General features: G+C 41.3%; 1 protein-coding gene across 1 annotated transcript; it reads left to right on the top strand.

Moving 5' to 3' along the window:
* Window positions 1-1,057: 1,057 nt before the first annotated feature.
* hsd17b2 (hydroxysteroid (17-beta) dehydrogenase 2) lies at window positions 1,058-19,221 on the top strand. Its single transcript, XM_048605961.1, has 5 exons — window positions 1,058-1,103; window positions 2,464-2,676; window positions 13,813-13,998; window positions 16,336-16,473; window positions 18,228-19,221. The coding sequence occupies exons 1-5, from the start codon at window positions 1,058-1,060 to the stop codon at window positions 18,569-18,571; spliced, it is 927 nt and encodes a 308-aa protein (XP_048461918.1). The 3' UTR covers window positions 18,572-19,221.
* Window positions 19,222-20,747: the final 1,526 nt, after the last annotated feature.

Below are 20,747 nucleotides of genomic sequence, written 5' to 3'. Positions count from 1 at the left end.
TTAATTACCCTTCCCCCAATTATAAACTTTACCCTGCTGTATATACCTATCCTTTTCCATGACTATTGTAAAAGTAACAGAGTTATGATCGCTACCGCCAAAATGCTCTCCTACCAACAGGTCTAACACTTGGCCCAGTTCATTGCCAAACACCAAATCCAAAGTGGCCTCTCCTCGTGTTTGTCTATCTACATACTGTGTCAGGAATCCTTCCTGAATGCACTGGACAAAATCCGTTCCATCTAAACTATTACAACAAAAATGTTTCCAATCAATATTTGGAAAGTTGAAGTCACCCATGACTACAACCCTGTGACTTCTGCACCTTTCCAGTATCTGCCTCCCAATCCACTCCTCCACTTCTCTGCAACTATTAGGGGGTCTGTAAAAAAAACCCCAACAAAGTGACTGCTCCTTTCTTGTTCTGGACCTTAATTCAAACTGACTCTGTAGACATATCATTTTCGAACAGCCTTTCAGTAGCTGCTATACTAGCCCTGACTAGCAATGCCACTCCCCTGCCTCTTTTTTCACCTTCCCTATTTCTTTTAAAGCATCTAAATCCCGGAACTTCCAACAACCATTCCTGTCCCTGAGTTACCCAAGTTTCTGTAATGGCCACAACATCGTAGTTCCAAGTACTGACCCACGCTCTAAGTTCATCCGCCTTATTTCTGATACTTCTAGCAATGAAGTATGCACACCTCAAACCATCTCTGTGTCCACAATTACGGTCCATCGACCGCATTTCTTTATTAGCAACCTCACTCCTTGTTGTGTCTGTTGGAAGGCTGAATACCTCATCCTCTGAAATACAAATTAAACTTTTGGGTCAAGTGACTGTTCCTCAGAACACTTCTCAATGCACTTCTTGAAAGTACTAAGCTGGACAACAAATGGTAGTCAGGAGAAAAGCTGAATGATCTCAACTTTTATGATGTCAGATTTATCCTTTGGCATCTCTTGACAGAAGAAGGTCAGCAACTCAGAGGTCCTTATCAGCTGACGTTTGTTGCTAATCCAATTATATCTGCACTGGTGCAGCCATATTCATCGGATGGATGACATCATATATGATAAACTGATCACTGGATCACAATCTAGTAAGCGTTAATACCTTTGTTACAAGAACACCTGCAGCAAGTCACTAAATGACGGAAATTGATACCAACAGCTGGGAGGCAGTCACTGTTGGTCATCACCTCTTTGGAGACTTTTTGTTTAGAAGGACATTGGAAGAGGAAAGCAGGAATGAAAGGCTCAGCCGACTAAAGAGAGCCTGGAGAAAGCAGAAGTCAGCAAATCCCCACCTTGTCAACCCACTGTCTGCCTCTATAACACATTCGTAAGGTCAAAAATCACACAATGCTGGGTTATAGTCCAATAGGTTTATTTGAAGACACGAGTTTTCAGAGTCTTGCTCCTTCTTCAGGTGTCGGTGAGAGAGGTGGCATCAGACACAGAATTTATAAGCAAATGACCAAAGAGCCATAGAACTGGTCAGACTGGTTTTATTTCCAAAGCAGGAGTATATAAATGCCACATTGACTGTCTACAAATTGAGTGCTTTTTGAATTTTTGGAAATAAAACCAGTCTGACTCCAAGTTAATACACTGCCAGATTCTAAACAAGGCCTCACACCCAAAATGCATTGTCTGACCTGGGATGTCACCTCTGAAATACTGAGGGAACTGATAAAACCTTTAGGTATCTTGGGGCAGTGACTTGAGAGAAATTCCGGAATTTGCATATTAATCCTTTCTAACTGATTAAAGATTTTACAATCATCTTAGATTTGTTCAACACATTTGCATCAGTTCTATGATCTTTTGCTTATAAATTCTGTGTCTGATGCCACCTCTCCCATTGTCACCTGAAGGAGCAAGACTCTGAAAACTTGTCTTCAAATAAACCTGTTGGACCATAACCTGGCGTCATGTGATTTTTGGCCTTGTCCACCCCAGTCCAACACCGGCACCTCCACAACTATAACACCTACAGCACAGACTTCTAAAACTGAGTGGGAGTCCTGAACCCAACTAGGTAATGCTTAACACAACATGACCATTGCCTGACAAGATAAAAGGCTGTCACCACTGAGCCAATACTTATCCCTTATTCAACAGCACAAAAGACACATTGTCATTGTGACATAACTTTTGTGGGAGTTTGCTGTGCAAATATTAACTGCTGTGATTTCTACGTCATAACAGTGGCTGGATTTAAGAAGCGCTTAATTAGCTGTGAAACACTTTGAAGTGTCTGATGGTCATGTAAAGTACTGTATGAAAGCAAGATTTCCTTTTGTTTAAAAATATTAGGGGAATGTTTCTTAATATTTTTCTCATTTAATTAGTTCATGTTTCTTTCTCTATTGGGATATTTCTGACAGGACGAGGTCTACACTGTATAGAATATGCTTCCTGTAGAAATTGTTATCTTTTTCTTCTATCACTAAACAGGATGCGACTCAGGATTTGGACACGCACTAGCCAAACATCTCGATAAATTGGGCTTCACTGTCTTTGCTGGAGTTCTGTACTTAGATGGACCTGGTGCTGAGGATTTAAAGACGAGTGGCTCAAACAGACTTATGGTGCTGCAACTGGATGTCACCAGTTCGGAACAGATAGTTAAAAGCCACGCACAAGTAAAATGTCAACTGAAAAACAGAGGTTAGTGATGAGAAAGTTTCAAAAGCCAATTCTTGGGTGGGTTGTGCTGATACGCTGTTATATGATTGTAAATTAATTATTGTCTAATATTCTGCAATACACTGACCAGAGTGTACTTGCCTGTTGTGGGAAGAAAGATTGCCAGTTATCTGCTACTTCCATATCTTCATGGAAACAATGGCTCAACAAACCAGCACCCTCTTCTCAAGCTGTACAAATTGCTGAGCCTTTTATAAGACTTTTGTCCTGGTCCTGACGTGTTCAAGATGGCAAGCTTCAACTTCATTTCTCATTTTTAGCATGTTTGACTTCTTCGGAAAAGCCTTGGATTAATATTTTATGTACTTTGCACCTCCTGTCACATATTTCCAGGACAAACCAAATAAACGTTTAGCAGATTTTATTTCCATGAATATTTTCCCGAGGCAAACCGTAAAGATTTGTTCCTTAATGGGAGATGGTGGCATTTTTTAAAAATTCTCTCATAGAATAAGGATGTCATTGCAGCGGCCAGAATTTATTGCCCGCCCCTAGATGTCCTTGAAAAAGTGGTAGTGAGCTACCTTCTTGAACTGCTGTCGGTAGACCCCAATTCTGTTAGCAAGGGAATTCCAGGATTTTGACCCAGCATGGTGGTAATATTACATAGAACTGGAGTAGATCATTCAACCCCTTGATCTTGTTCTGCCTTTAAATGATCATGGCTGATCTTCGGCCCATATCCTTAATACTTTTGTTTAACAAAAAAATTATCTGTCTCAGATTTAAAATTAATGACTGATCAACCATCTACTGCTGTTTATGGAAGAGAGTTTCCACGTTTTTTGTGTAGAAGTGCTTCCTAACATCCTTCCTGAATGGTCTGGCCCTAATTCTTAGACTACGCCCTCTAATTCTAGAATCCTCAATCAGTGGAAGTAGCTTGTCCTAATCTATCCTGTCTTTTCCGGTTAATATCTTGAAGACTTTGATAAGATGACCCCCTAACCTTCTAAATTCTAGAGAAAAAGTCAACCACTTTGTGGGACTGGAGTCACATGTGGACCACACTAGGTAAGGAGCACATATTTCCTACCCTAAAGAAAATGACTGAACAGGATGAGATTTAATGAAAATTGACAGTGGTTACATGGTTTCTATAAGGCTAGCTTTCTTTCTCTGATTTTTATTGAATTAAAATTTCTCAAATACCATGGTAAGATTTGAACCCAGTCAACAGACTTCGAGCTTGTACCCTTGAATTATCAATCCATTGACATTGTCCACTGTTGTTTGTTGTGTATATAAATGATTTGGATGACAATATAGGAGGTATGGTTAATACATTTGCAGATGACTCCAAAATTGGTGGTACAGTGAACAGTGAAGAAGGTTATCTAAGATTACAATAGGTCCTTAATCAACTGGGCCAATGGGCTGAGGAGTGGCGGATGGAGTTTAATTTAGATAAATGTGAGGTGTTGCATTTCAGTAAGACAAACCCAGGGCCAGACTAATACACTTAATGGTAGGGCCCTGGGAAGTGTTGTCAAATGGGGAAACTTAGGGGTGCAGGTACAAAGTTCCGAGAATGTGGTGTTGCAGGTAGACAGGGTAGTGACGGAGGCATTTGGCATACGTGCCTTCATTGGTCAGAGCATTTCGTATAGGTTCTGGAACGTCATGATCCACCTGTACAAGACATTAGTTAGACCACTTTTAGAATATTGCAAACAGCTCTGGTTGCCCTGTTATAGAAAATATGTTGTAAAACTGGAAAGTGTGCAGGAAAAAATTTAAGAACGTTCCCGGGGTGGGAGGGTTTGAATTCTAAGGAGATACTGAATAGCCTGGGGCACTGGTGGTTTGGAGACTGAGGGGTGACCTTTATTGAGATTTCTAAAATAATGAGAGGCATGGATAATGTGAATAGCCAAGGTCTTTTTCCCAGGGCAGGGGAGTCAAAAACTAGAGGGCAAAGGTTTAAGGTGAGAGGGGAAAAAATTTGAAAAGGATCTGAGGGGCAGTGATTTTTTTTTCAAACAGAGGGTGGTGCGTGTATGGAATGAATGTCAGAGGAAGTGATAAGGAAGGGTACAATTGCGACATTTAAAAGACATTTGTTTGGATACATGAACGCAAATGGTTTAGAGGGATATGGGCCAAATGTAGGCAAATTGGACTAGTTCAGTTGAGGAATTCAGTTTGGCATGGACAAGTTTGACCTGTTTCTTTGCGGTATCACTCTATGCCAGTACCACCACCTCACCTGAATGTTGCCAGACTAGTAATCCAGAGGTCTAGGTTAACGCTCTGGGTTCAAATCCCACCAATTAAATTAAAAATTAATTTAAAAAAAAAATCTGAAATTGAAAACTAGTTTCAGTAGAACTGCTCTCTGAAATGGCTGAGTAAACTGTTCAGTTAAAGGACAATTTAGGTAGGTTGAAACAAATGCTGGCCTTGCCTGCGATGCTCCCATTCCCATTAAATAAAAATTCCAAAAAAGAAATTGCACATCTCACCTGAAGGAGGAAGTTGCAACAAAACCTCTCAGGAAGCTTCAGAAATGTTGAATGTCGAATGTGGTTTTCTGAGGCTTGAGTAAATGGCTGTTTGAATAGAACTGACATACTGCCTGCTGTGAATGGTTGTTTGGTGTAGTCAGCCAGTCATTGGGACTATCAAATCATCGTGAATAAGAAAATAGCAATCACTATGATGGGGTTACACTATTGGCCTGCCATTAGCCAATGGGAAATATAGGAACAGATATTTAAGCAATTCATGGAAAAATGTAAAAACAGCACTGCTGTAGTGGGTGTTTTTAACTTTCTCCAATATTGACTGGGACTCCCTTATTTCCAGGGGCTTAAATGTGGCAGAATTTATTCGATCCATCAAGGAGGGTTTCTTGAAACAATATGTAGATAGTCCAACTAAGGAAGTAGGTCGCACAAGATTTTGTATTAGGGAATGAACCTGGCCAGGTGATCAAAGTTTCAGTGGGGGAGTGTTTTGGGAACATTGATCATAATTCAGTAACTTCTAAGGTAATTATGAACAAGGATAAGATTGTCCTCTGGTGAAAGTGGTAAGTTGGGGAAAGGCTAATTATCACAGTATTATGCAGGAACTGGAGAAATTATATTGGGGACAGTTATTTGAGAGTAAATCACATCCGACATGTGAGTCTTTTAAAGGCCAGTTGATCAGAGTTCAGGACCAGCATGTTCATGTGAGGATGAAAGATAAAGATGGCAAGATTCGGGAACCCTGGATGATGAGAGGTGTTTAAAGATTAGATAAAAAGAAGGTAGCATGTAGAGTCATAATTATAGAGTAATACAGCACGTACGGAACAGACCCTTTGGTCCAACTCGTCTACGCCAATTAGATATCCCAATCTGGTCTACTCCCATTGGCCAGCATTTGGCCCATATCCCTCTAAACCCTTCCTATTCATATATCCATCCAGATGCCTTTTAAATGTTGTACTTGTACTCACCTCCACACTTCCTCTGGCAGCTCATTCTTTACACACACCACCCTCTGCGTGAAAAAGTTACCCCTCGGGTCTTTTTTAAATCTACCCCCCCCCCCCCCCCCCTTAACCCTGTGCCCTCTAGTTTTCGACTCCCCCCGCCCTGGGAAAAAAGACCTTGGTATTCATCCTATCTATGCCCCTCATGATTGTATAAACCTCGATAAGGTCACCCCTCAGCCTCCAATGTTCCAGGGGAAAAAGCCCCAGCCTATTCAACGTCTCCTTAAAACTCAAACCCTCCAACCCTGGCAACATTCTTCTAGTTTTTTTTATGTGCACTCTCAAGTTTAACAACATCTTTCCTTCAGAACGGAATACAGATTGTACTCCATATTCTAAAAATGGCTTCACCAATGTCCTGTACAGCTCAACCAAGATATCCCAACTCCTATATTCAGTGGTCTGACCAATGAAGGCAAGTGTGCCAAATACCACCTTCACCCTGTCCACCTGCAAGTTCACTTTCAAGGGACTAAACACCTGCATTCCTCGGTCTCTTTGTTCATCAACACTCCCCAGGGCCCTACCGTTAACTGCAAAAGTTCTGCCCTGATCTGTCTTATCAAAACACAACACCTGACATTTATACAAATTAAACTCCATTTTCCACTCGTCAGCCCATTGGTCTGTCCGATCAAAGTCCTGTTGTACTCTGAGATAATCTCCTTCAGTGTTCACTACACCAGCTATTTTGGTGTCATCTGCAAGCTTACTATATTCACCTCTAAGTAATTAAAATAAATGGCAAAATGCAATGGACCCAACACCAATCCTTCTGGCACACTGCTGGTCACAAGCTTCCAGTCCGAAGAAACAACTCTCCACCACTAACCTCTGTTTCCTACCTTCAAACCAATTTTGTATCCAATTGGCTAGCTCCCCCTGGATCCCACGTGATCTAACCTAACCATGTAAGGTTTAGGAAACCAAAATCAGACAAGGCCCTCAAAGAATATAAAGAAAGCAGGAAAGAACTTAAACAAGGAATTAGGAGGGCTAAAGGGGCCATGAAATGCCCTCGGCCAGTAGGATTAAGGAAAATTCCAAGGCATATATTATATTAGAAGCAAGAGGGTAGCTAGGGAAGGGGTAGGTCCACTCAAGGCAGAGGAGGGAATTTATGCATGGAGCCAGAGGAGGTGGGTGAGGTCCTTTTTAATGAGTACTTTGCATCGGTATTCAACAGGGAGAAGGACAAGGATGATGGTGAGACTAGGGAGAAGTATGTTGATGTTCTGAGGTGCACTGAGGAGGAGGTGGTGTTGGATGGCTTGAAAATCATTAAGGTAGATAAGTCGACAGGGCCTGATGGAATCTATCTCAGAGGGAGGCAAGGGAGGTTGCTGGAGCCTTGACGGAGATCTTTCTATCCTTTTTAGCCACAGGCGAGGTCCCAGAAGATGGGAAAATAACCAATGTTGTTCCTTTGTTTAAAAAGTGCAATAGGGATAATCCAGGAAATTATAGGCTGGCGAGTCTTATATCAGTGTTAGGGAAATTATTGAAAAAGATTCTCAGAAATGTGGTTTACTCACATTCGGAAAAGATTGGACTTATTAAGGATAGTCGGCATGGCTTTGTGTGGGGAATGTCTTGTCTCAAATTTGATTTGGGTTTTTTTGAGGAATGACAAAAATGATTGAGGGTAGGGCAGTAGATGTTATCTGCATGGACTTTACTAAAGCATTTGACAAGGTCCCTCATGGTAACAGTAGGTCACATGGGATCCACATATACAAAATGTACTTGGTCATAGAAGACAGAGTGTAGTTGTAGAGTGGTGTTTTTCTAATTGAAAGTGTGTAACCAATCATATTCTGCAAGAATCAGTGCTGGGACCTTTGTTTGTAACTTTTATATAAATAATTTGGATGAAAATGTAGATGATCTGATTAGTAAGTTTGCAGATGACATGAAAATTGGAGTTGTGGAGAGTGAGGAAGGTTGTCAAAGGATACAGCAAGATATAGTTCAGTTGGATAGTTGGGCAGCAAAATGGCAGATGGTGTTTAATGTAGAGAAGTGTGAGTAATGCATTTTGGGAGGTCAAATGCAAGGGGTAAGTATATAGTAAATGGCAGGGCCCTTAGAAGCGTTGATATACAGAGGGACCTTGAGGTGCAAGACCATAGCTCCCAGAAAGTGGAAGCACAAGCGCATAAGGTGGTAAAGAAGGCTTATGGCATGCTTACCTTCATTGATCAGGGCAATAAGTATAAACATTGGCAAGTTATGTTGTAGCTGTATAAAACTTTAGTTCGGCCACGTTTGGATTAATGTGTGAATTTCTGGTTGCCACACTATAGGAACGATGTGGAGGTTTTGTAGACAGTGCAGAACATGTCTACCAGGATGTTGCTCGGACTGGAGTTATAAGGAGAGATTGGATGAACTTGGTTTGCTTTTTTGAGAGCATTGGCGGTTGAAGCGCGACCTGATAGAAGTATATAAAACTTTGAGAAGCATGGATAGTTTGGATAGTTGAAGTCTGTTTCCCAGGTGGAAATGTCAAATACTAGAAGGCATATGTTTAAAGTTACAGAGAAAAACTTTAAAGGAGATGAGTGAGGCAAGTTTTTGACACAGAATGTGGTAGGTGCCTCAAATGTGCTGCCAAGGGAGGTGATGGAAGTAGGTACAAGGACTATGCTTAAGAAGCATCTAGACAGAAACATGAACAGGCAAGGAATAGAGGGATTCAGACCAGTGCACGCAGATGGGATTGGTTTAGAATGGCAAAATGGTCAGCACAGACATGTGGGCTGAAGAGCCTGTTCCTCTGCTGTACTTTCCCACATTCTTATCATTCTCTGTATGCAATACAACCACATATAGCATAGGAACACAAAATAAGCCATTCAGCCCCTTGAGCCTGTTCCATATAAGGGCCTCTGGCATCCACTTTTGGCCTGAATGGTGCCCGGAATACCTCATTACGTGTAAGTTTGAGACACCATTGAGAGCCAAAAGTGGATGCCTGGAAGGGGAAGATGTCCCAAAAATATGAATAACAAATGAAACCAGCTGTCTGCTACTGCTATGTTACAGCAAACCATGAGTTATTTCCTCAACTAGCAGGATGTTGTCATCAGTCCACAAAGGACTTCTGCCTGTAACAGAAATGAGCAATGTGATATGGGTTTCAGTACCAGTGATGCAACGTACATCCCAATGAGCTGAGTATATCGTACAACATGTCCCACTGACCATTCACAGTGGGCAGTAAGTTGGTTTTGCTCAGCTAGCCTATGCTTGGAGGCCTTAGGACATCATGTCCAACATTAAATGTGATTTTGTTATTGGATAACACCTATTAAATAATTTGAACTTGTAAGTATTTGACCAGAAATTAATTTAAGATTATCAGTAGGGTTCACACTGAGATGTATTTACACATGCAAGAAGTTCCATATATTAACACACAGGAGTCTGTTTTATGTAGGCAGAAAGAACTCGCACATACATTTCACCCTTCTCAGTGAGAAATAAAGGAATCACAGACGTGAATGTCTGTTGTATTCTCATGAGAACACCATAACCATTCAAAGAGTACCTGCCTGGCCTGAGAACGGAGATAGTTAACTGTTCCTGCTGCATCTCCGTACCAATGATAGCCCAAACATTCAGCACTTTTTTTTATGTTGTATGAATTAGTGTCCATTTCAAGGAAAAAAAAACCAAAGAACTGCAGATGCTGGAAATCAGAAACAACACCAGAAATTGCTGGGAAAACTTGGCAGGTCTGGGAGCATCTGTGGAGAGAAAGCAGAGTTGACGTTTCAAGTCCGGTGACCCTTCTCAGTGACCTTGTTCAGAACTAGTTCTGAAGAAGGGTCACTGGACCTGAAACGTTATCTTTGCTTTCTCTGCACAGATGCTGCCAAACGTGCTGAGTTTTCCCCAGCAATTTCTGTTTTTGTTCCCCTCTTTCAAGCCTGTTTTCATACATCCTAGTGAAAAGCTTCAAACATGTGTTTCCTTTCATCAATGTCTGAGTGAAACATTACTGTGTATTGTAAACAAATGATGTAACAGTAAGTAAAAATAAAACCTACAAAACACTGCTAGAATGGTAGGAGATTGAAACTCCCCTTCTAATACCGTAATTGTTTCTTTTTCAGGAGTGTGGGGACATTCAAAGAGCCAGTTCTGACATGAAGGGCTGAATGTTTTCCATCTGTGCTGTATGTTTCTGTTTGAGTACTTTAATTGCACCTATTGTTTTTTTTCTCTTTACCAATGTTTTAAACAGCTCATTCCAAATATACAGTACTCATTGAGTAATTCTTTTTAAATTTAATTTTCAACAATTGAACAACATATCCTCTTATCTTGCTTTCCCTGGCATACTTTGACATATTATGCTACTTAGTATTTTGCAATTATTTACGAACCCTTTCTGTAATCTTTTCTCATTACAGCCTTTCCCCTTTGCAGGCTTGTTGCACGCTGGGTGTGTTTTGTTAATTGCAATAGTGACCAGAATTGAAGACACTGCACAGAACTAAAACAAAACTAAATAAGTGACAAGAAATTTCATGTTTTAAAGCAAGTGTAATTCAGAGATATTAACAATTTTGTTTTAGCTGTTATAAGTAAGCCAGGAAACCAGCATAGGTAAACCAGATTAGTTCCAGTTATTAATTCCTGTCTGCTTTCCTGCCAAAAGAAATCTCTGTGCTGTGTGGTCTAGAGTGCTTGCCATGTTGTTACATTTTAGACTGGCCAGTTTTATCCCTCCTACAAGTTTCAGCTTTTTTGATTTAAAACAGAACAGCAGATGCTGTAAATCATACAAAAACAGAAATTGCTGGATAAGCTCAGCAGGTCTGTGGAAATAAATAACAGTCAATGTTTCGAGTCGAGTGACCCTTCCTCAGAACTGATGGTAGTTAGGAAAATGTCGGTTTATATGCAGAAGATAGGGTGGGGGAAGGGGTAAGTGATAGGTGGGGATAAAGCTCAAAGAGAGAGAAGAGCAGTTGGACAGACCAAGGAGTGCATAATGATTGGGCTAAGAGGGTGAATAGCCATTAATGGGGACTGTTTTAGTGGTTGACCATAAGTTGTGGGTAGTAGCAGACTATATGATAACAAGGCCCGGTGTATTGAGGCTGAGGTAGGGACATGGGGGAGCTCAAGCCCTAAAGCTGCTGAACTTGATATTGAGTCTGGAGGGCTGCAGGGTCCCCGTGTGGAAAATGAGGTGCTGCTCTTCCAGCTTGTGCTGAGCTTTGCCAGAGCACTGCAGCAAGCCTGAGACAGAAATGTTGACCAGGGAACACAGTGCTGTGTTGAAGTGGCAGGCAACTGGAAGTTCAGGGTCTTTTTGCAAACAAAACGCAAGCATTCTATGAAGCTGTCACCCAGTCTTTGTTTGTTTGCTTTGTTTCTCTAATGTAGAGGAGACCACAGTGTGAGCAGCAGATGCAGTAAACTAGATTGTGTGAAGTGCAGGTAAAGTGCTGCTTCACCTGGAAGGTGTGTTTGGGCCCTTGGATACTGGGGAGGGAGGAAGTAAACGGACAGGTTTTACACTATCTGCGGTTGTAGTGGAAGGTGCCGTTAAGCTGTGGAGGGATGTGTTAGGAGTGAAGGAAGAGTGGACCAGGGTGTCCCAGAGGGAATGGTCCCTGCAGAAGGTTGACAAGGGAGAGGAGGAGAATATGTATCTGGTGATGGCATCCCATTGGCGGTGGTGGAAGTGGCAGCTGATGATCTTATGGATGTGGATGCTGCTGGGATGGTAAGTGAGGACAATGGGGACCATATCGCTGTTGCGGGAGGGAAGAGAGGGGTTGAGGGCCTGGGCTTCACACAACATTGCACACTTACATTCACCTTGTGAGTTGGAGTACAGAATCAGTGATGATTCCACACACCTTTGGAAGGAATAGTCTCCTCTCATTTCTGTTGAGCCTCTTTTGTACACTATTGATGTTCCAAATTTAAGCTCAGAGCCCATGACTTTGGAAATTCCTATATCCTTGCTGGCCCTACACCTCCTATCACTGACACCATTTTCTGACTTACTATGGCCTTACCTCCTGGATTGATGTCCCGGTGTCCCTACTGACCTACCTGTAATCCCAGACTGGTTACATCTGACCTGCACCTCTGACTAGGGCCTAATCTCCAGACTGCAAGCAAAATGGATCACTGGATTCTAGCAGGGCCACGTTCCTGAACTTGACTATGTCCAGCTGCCTGGACTGGATTAGAAGAAGCTTTGACTGGCTATGGTGTTACACCCTGTCTGAACATAATACACCTTCACCCCAGTACTGGCTGCTCCCCTTTGAACATGCCTATTTGCATGAAGCTCATGTCGTATACCTGCTGTGTAAACTGCTGGCATATGATTCAGGTGTGACATTGCTATGGCACGGTGCCGTGTGATGACACGTCTACCCCCGTGACTGTTCAGTGTAGCACTCCCAAATGAGATAGGCTCTCTGCCTGCTCCTCTTTTAAAAAGCATTCAAAGCCAGAGGCTGGTAGCCTGTATTGAGTACGGAAGACAACTGCACGAAGAAAGCAATGCAAATCTGAGGCCCAGATCAGCCCATAAGTCAGTGCAAAATGTGCACTAAGAAAGTAATGTGAAGTATCCAGAGGACTAGCAGCTTCCAAGAATTCAGTGAGCACTAGGAAATGTAGCTAAGAGCCATAAAATGCATCATGTGTAGTTGCATGTAATGCATGTGTGTTCCAATGCATGCAACTCATAGATGTCCCTGAACTCCATAATGAAGTGTTGAAGGAGTGAATTGGTGTGTGACTTGGTCCGAGAGCATGCATGATGATATGGAGCGGTCGGTAATCTGTTGACGCTGACTTGTGTGGATGAAGGCTTGAGGAGGTTGGTGTCAGTGGAGCATTCAAGGATATTACACTGAAGACACAGCTGCATGAAAGCCAGGACCAATGAACGGCAGCTTGGCAGGCACATACTGCAGTTTCCAGGGAATGAGAGGAGAACTGGATGTGGCATTGTAAATAATGGTATTTGAGGTTTTAGTGATATGTAAGTGCATGAAAGGAAAGTTGTTACTATTCAGTGGCAAGATTATGAAGCCACCATTTAAGGCATGAGAGGAAAATTAGCACAGTTTTCTTGTTTACGTTTTGATCTTTTCTTCATTCTCTGTTTTTCCCATCTTTCTTACCATTGCTTGCACCACACTGGGGAAAGGAAAATTCCACCCATACTGATGAATACTGTAAACAATTACTAGGTTTGGGTTCATAATTATATAACACACTTCATTTGATCATATATGTCGGTCCCAATTTACAAATGATAGTACTTCCGAACGATCATACTTGTGAAAGCAATCCTATACAGGGATACATTTAATATTAATCTTAAATATGTGACATGAAAACACTTCCTTATTTATGGACAGCTGTTTTATACTGTCCTGTATTGTATTGTGTTCCAACTTGTGTACAAATAGACTTGCGAACTGATTCAAGAATGGAACCTGTTTGTAATCCAGGTACTGCCCGTACTAAAAGGAAAAGAGTTTTTGATTTATATTTCCTTTGCAACAATGACCAGAGGCATTAGTGTTACTGCTGCCTAAATCCTGTTTCTTTAATTTTAGGACTTTGGGCTTTAGTGAATAATGCGGGTGTCCTAGAATTTGTTGCTGATGCAGAACTTCTTCCCATGACTATTTACAAGCGTTGCATGGATGTGAACTTCTTTGGGGCTGTGGAACTCACTAAAATGTTCCTTCCATTGCTCCACCAAGCAAAAGGCAGACTAGTTACCATCTCAAGCATAGCAGGTATGGTTCCTTCATCAGTAAGTATTGTGACACACTGCATAGTTAAGGCTCAGCTTTGAACTGAGTGCAACCTCTGAGGTCCTTTACCTCTAATTAGGCCAATACAAATTTAAAACCAGTGAGGCACAGGACATTTAAGTCTATTTTGCACATCTGTTTTTAAAGAAATGGTCAGGACTCATCCAGACATTTCATGTTTCTCCTCTTCAAGAAAAAGGTTGGCAAACCATTTAATATCTTATTATAATTGACAATACAATAATTTGAATGTGACTCAGGAATATTTTAAGAAACATGGCTTGACTCCTAAACAGTGTTTCCTCTAAGTTCCGTGGTTCCACGTACACTGATTGGCATGCCAATGCAGTGACTTCCAATTTCGGAAGTCAATACTATTCACCTCATGGACCTCTCAGATCCACATACACAAAAGAAAACATTGGAGTGAAGCTGAATATTATGTAGCTGTGTGTATGTGTGCGCCTCTCTACCCAGACTCTACTTCAGTCCTCTACTATGGGCTTTCCAAGGGCTTCACTCACAACTGGTAAAGATCAGGTCTCTGAAAGTACCTTGCTTCTGTTCTGCTGTCCTCCTACTTACAAATGGCTGTATTTAATTACTACAGGCCAACTGTTCACATGTAAGATAGTCAGTCTGTCAGTAAATCCATTCCTGTGGACTAAAATCGTCATGGATGAGGACCATTACCCCCCTGCTCCCCAAGCCCACCAGCATGACCCAAGTACTTCATAACTACTTGACATTGCTGAGGAAATACCAGCATGACCCAGAAGGAGTGAGGACAAAATATGTCAGTAGATGGGAAGTAAATTGATAATGTTTAATTATTTCCGTGGGGTGGGACTTGAGTACCAAAGGTGCAGGACTATCTTACCTGTATTAGAAGGTAAAGAAGGCTGCGTATGCTGCAAGTGCCTCTTCGAGGTGGCATATGGAGTTCATGCATGTGAAAACCTGACACCATTCTGAAGCAGTGGAAAGCAATGGCCAGTCCCCAAAGATGGTGCAGTCGAAATTTCTGTGTGATCCAAGACTCGGTAAGGCACAGTCTGACCAAGTAGAACATGCCCTCTGTGGCGATACGTCTCCTTGGCCCCCTGCTGATTTACTGCCCTCAGCTCGTCACGGTCTCACCGCCTGGCACTCCCCTGAAACAGCCGTGCTGCCCGGGAGTGGCTCTTCCTGGAGCTGAAAGCTGCACCACTCCTCTCCACCCTACCCCCAGCTACCCCAACCCCTGGCTCCCAGCCTCTTCCTCCACTTCACTGATTCTGATGTCACTGCCCATGCAACATAGTGACGATTGTGGAGCATGCACAGACATGTGGATACTGTTCTCATTATGAATAATCAGTCTTGGTAAAGAGAATACTGTACAAACTTAACCTTTCCATGCCCCAAGTTTGTCAACTGGGAAGGCCAGAGGGCAAAGATGCATGTGCGCATACCTTCTAGAAAAAGTTCCTCTGCAAACATCACCTTGAATTTTCATTATAGATTACTGGAAAAAGTACTAAGCAAAGGTGTAAGTGTAACATCTTATGGGGGTTAGAAATGTTCAATGCTCCAATTTCCTTCAAAGATAAACCTTGTGCCTTCAATGCAATCGTGCCCTTTTTCAGCTTTCACATACTAGCCCTGAAATAAAAGGTCTTGCGGGATCTTATTTTATCAAGTTAGGGTGCAGTGATGGTGGCAGGGAAGTGCCAGTTTAAAGTTAGTAAACCCAGAAGAAAAGGCTTCTTCTGATCCCACTGTATTTAATGGTGAATGCCTGCATACACTCTACTTTTCGTTTCAGCACAGTGTAGGAGCAAATTACTACAGATGCTGGAATTTATACTGTGCTTGCTGTCTCTCCACGGATGCTGCCTGACCCGCTGTGATTTCCAGCAGTTTTGTTTTCAGTTTTTGTTTCCACTTTTATTAAAAACCACCATTATAACTGAAGTGGCCAAGTTGGGGTCAGATTTCCATTTTTTCACAATTCCAAATACCAGCTGACCTGAACTCACCTGTTTATTTTGGACTGAGTTGAAATTCAGCCTTAGGATTTTGTCCCCTAGCTTTAATATTGATCGCATATTGGAAAACTGGGTGGGGAATGGTATATCCAACGTTTGGATTTTCAGAGCTTTTTAAGTTTCTGGGCAGGATTTCCTAGTTTTCCAGTTTAGTATGTACATAAGTGAAAACTTCAAATTCTGTTTTTTTTTGCAGAAAAGCCTAAAATGACATTCATGGTGTAGTGAAGTAAGCCTCTTCAGGATTTTGTTCATGCTTTTGTATGTTTTTTTTTTGTACCTTTTGCAGGAACTATACCACTGCAAGGGTATGCAGCATATGGTGCCTCAAAAGCTGCCCTGACCATGTTTTCCAATGTTTTGAGACAAGAACTTGCCATGTGGGGAGTCAAAGTAGCTATCATCCAGCCTAGTGGTTTCAAAACAGGTTTGTATTTGCAAAGGAAGAAGTTCCACAGCCATGAAGCTATTGGGCAAATTTTAGAAGCTTCACTATTCTTTTTTCATCTTCTGACACTCCCTAAATGAAAGAGAGTGCAAATCATATGCTAAGATTTGTGTGTGCACGTAGCACGTGTGTGTGTGTGTGTGTTTCTGTGTGTGTAACATACGTTATCATTATATGTGAATAATGAGCATGAAATCACAAATAAATGAATGCTTGTCTAAAAATAAAATTGGGTCAATATGATTGAAATCACATGTTGCTTTGAATTTAATTATGAATTCTATCTAGAATGGATTTTTGTGGGTTCCTCAAGTTAAAGCTTAGTCCATCTTAAGGTACACTAGATGTTAGCCTTTATCGACTCTGATGTGCTTAAAATAAACCAGTTCCACTTGTACATTGAGCACCTTTAATGAAATGCCTTTAATTAATTAAAGTCCTTAAGTGATGCATTGTATTGTGACTCAAAAATCAATTCATCTTTTATACTTGGGAAATAATTATTTTAGTGGTTGTGGAACAAAAACTCGCAACACAGATCATGTCCCTTGGGATTATTGACAGTGAATGCATACTTTGAGTGCTAACTGACTTGCTCCCACCCTGTCTGTAACAGTATGAGGATGACCTCTAGTGTTTAATATTAAGCTTCACGTAACTGAACGACAGCTCGGATGATGAGTCGGAGCAAGGGAGCTTGAAGATCCCTTACAGAAATCTGGCTGATACTTTTCATCTGAAATTGATTAGGAAAAAGATGTGGAAAGAAAAGGGAAACTGCTCTTGTATATCTGAACAATTAACACTGGGTATTAGAGTGTAAGCTTTGATTGTACTAATTAAGGAATGTCATATTTATACTTCTGCTATTAATTGAGGAGGCTAAGAACCTAGCATGAAAAGTGATAAAGGGTATTTGTTCAGCAATTTGGAACACTTGTACAAAATGGACAGAATGTACATAACTATTTCTAGCAGGCCATATTTCCCTAAATACCTTTTATATATACACAACTGCCAGACCATATAGGACTTGCAGCTTCATGTTTGCCAAAGTAGTGGGTTAGGAAATTGATCGTTTGAAACTGCTGAGAAATTAACATGTACGAATTGGTTTGGTGCTGAAATCAAGTAGCTAACAGATTGGCCAACAGGTTCAGGTCCATCAGGGAATAACACTTAAAAACAAATAACAGGAATACTTTATTTTGCAATATGTCTAATTTTCACATCTACCTGGTGTGATATTTTGCTCTGTACTCACACTTTGTTATGACTTGATTCATTGTTTGGATTCATTTGTTTGTATGATTCCACTGATCTTCAACTTCCTTGAGATTTCATATTCTTGAAATGTGTTGGTTGAATCCCTTTCTATTATATCTCTTTCTTAAGTATCAAGAATACATATTTCTTTTCTAATGCTGCAGCTCACCTCCTGTTTTCCCTTGCTGATTCCTAATTTTGGGGTATTGGAATAGAATAGAATAGCCTTTATTTTCCAATGCACTTGAATGAGTGCAGTGAAAAGTTTGTAATTGCCTCTTGGTGCCATCTTAGGTACAGGGTACTGAGGTACAGATACTTTAAAGTGTTGTTACAGAGTTGAAATAGTAGGAAAAAAAAGACTAGCATGGGAATACAGAGTTTAAAAGTCCAGAATGAGAATGAACAGCACCTTTAAAGTACTAAGTATGTGTTACCTAAAGTCTTAAACTCCTTTATTTCCATAGGTTTATTTGGCACCACATGCCAGTGGAACAACCAGCACAGACAAATTATGCAGCAGCTGTCTCCTGATGTTAAAACAGCTTATGGTGAAAACTACATAATTGCACTCAAAGAACAGTATGGTAAATGGCAGGCCAATTTGCAAGGTGAACTACAACCTGTTCTGAATGATATCTCCATTGCACTGAGAGCAAAGAACCCCAAGAGCCACTACTTCCCTGGAACAGCTGCTATCTTTCTTCCAATCATCTATTACTACCTTCCCTCCTGTTTGTCTGATATTATTTTTTATCACTTACTCAGATCAGGTCAGGGTGTACCAGATGGAGTAAAAGAAACTGGATAGTAAGCCATACTGAATTAGCACTGACAGTTAATTTGTACAGACATTAGCCGACTAACAAATTCTACCTTACAAACTTTTCATATCGAGTACTCAGTTGCACAAATTTTTATAGATATAACATTTTCTGTACTGACCAGAGAATAGGCATTGTCCTATTCTAAAGTTTGAGATCTGAGTGAGCATTTCATTTTCCAGCATCATTCAGCAACAATATTACAAACTTTTACAAATCGATTGAACTATTTGTATTCAATAGAGCAACTCCAAATGATACAGCACAGAGAGAAAGAAAGATCCTTTTTAGAGTAAGGATTCTGCACTGAGACCTATTAAGATACCACTTGTACGGCTGCATTTATTCTTTTAACTTGTGTGTCACTGTGCCATAGTGTCACGTGAGTTATTGCGACTGATCTAGACATTTAATAAAAGGAGTGGCGAAATACATCGCAATGCAGAATGCTTCATTTCAATATTGCTGATAAAAGACATGTTCGTTGAAGATTTTCATCTCGCATTGATCAGAACAATTTGCAAAAAGTACCAAAATAAACGGGAAACAACATTTATTCTGGATTTGTATTGTATTCATACGGTGTAAATGTTATTTATGTGGAGACAAGTAGTGTTGTGGAAGCAGGGATGCTGCAAAAGAACTTGGACAGGCTGGGAGAGTGGCAGATGGAATACAATGTGGAAAAATGTGAGATTATGCACTTTGGTAGGAAGAAAAGAGGTGGAGGTTATTTTCTAAATAGAACGTAGAACAGTACAGCACAATACAAGCCCTTCAGCCCACAATGTTGTGCCGACCTATTATCCTACTCTAAGATCTAACGTGCATACCCTACATTTTACTATCATCCATGTGCTTATCCAAGAGCCGCTTGAATGTCCCTAATGTATTTGACTCCACTACCACCGCCGGCAGCGCGTTCCACGCACCCACAACTCTGTGTAAAGAACCTACCTCTAACATCTCCCCTATACCTTCCTCCAATCACCTTAAAATTATGCCCCCTTGTAATAGTCATTTCCACCCTGGGGAAAAAGTCTCTGGCTATCCACTCTATCTATGCCTGTCTTCATCTTGTACATCTCTATCAAGTCACCTCTTATCTTTCTTCGCCCCAACGAGAAAAGCCCTAGCTCCCTCAACCTTTCCTTATAAGACCTGCCCTCCCTTCCAGGGAGCATCCTGGTAAATCTCCTCTGCACCCTCTCTAAAGCTTCCACATCCTTCCTATAATGAGGAGACCAGAACTGAACACAATATTCCAAGAGTGGTCTAACCAGGGTTTTATAGAGCTGCAGCATAACCTCGCGGCTCTTAAACTCAGTTCCCCTGCCAGTGAAAGCCAGCACACCATATGCCTTCTTTATAACCCTATCAACTTGGGTAGCAACTTCGAGGGATCTATAGACGTGGACCCCAAGATCCCTCTGTTCTTCCACACTACCAAGAATCCTGCCATTAACTCTGTATTCTGCATTCAAATTTGACCTTCCAAAATGAATCACTTCACACTTTTCTGGGTTGAATTCCATCTGCCACTTCTTTGCCCAGCTTTGCATCCTGTCAATGTTTGGTTGCAACCTACAACAGCCCTCCACACTGTCCACAACTCCACCAACCTTGGTGTCATCGACAAACTTATTAACCCACCCTTCCACTTCCTCATCCAAATCATTTATAAAGATCACAAAGAGCAGAGGTCCCAGAACAGATCCCTGCGGAACACCACTGGTCCCCGAGCTCCAAGCTGAATACTTTTCATTGGAATACTTTCCAATAGGAAAAGGCTTCAGAAATCTACAGGGAAAGGCTTTGGAAATCTGAAGTACAAAGGGTCTTGAGAGTCTTAGTTCAGGATTCTCTTAATGTTAGCGTGCGGTTCAGTTAGGAAGGCAAATGCAGAGTTAACATTCATTTCAATGGGGCTAGAAAACAGGAGTACTGTTGAGGCTGTATAAGGCTTTGGTTAGACCTTATTTGGAATATTGCGAGCCTTTTTTCGCCCTGTATCTAAGGAAGGATGTGCTGGTCTTGGAGAGGGTCCAGAGGAGTTTTATGAGAAGGGTCCCCAGAATGAAGGGTTTGTCATGTGAGGAGTGGTTGTGGACTCTAGGTGTGTACTTGATGGAGTTTAGAAGGATGAAGGGGGGAATCTGATTG

Source organism: Rhincodon typus, chromosome 15 (genome assembly GCF_021869965.1).
Source record: "Rhincodon typus isolate 14 chromosome 15, sRhiTyp1.1, whole genome shotgun sequence".
NCBI classification, from domain to species: Eukaryota; Metazoa; Chordata; class Chondrichthyes; order Orectolobiformes; family Rhincodontidae; genus Rhincodon; species Rhincodon typus.
Note: the sequence above shows the minus strand (reverse complement) of the source record. Positions and strands in the feature narration are given on the sequence as shown.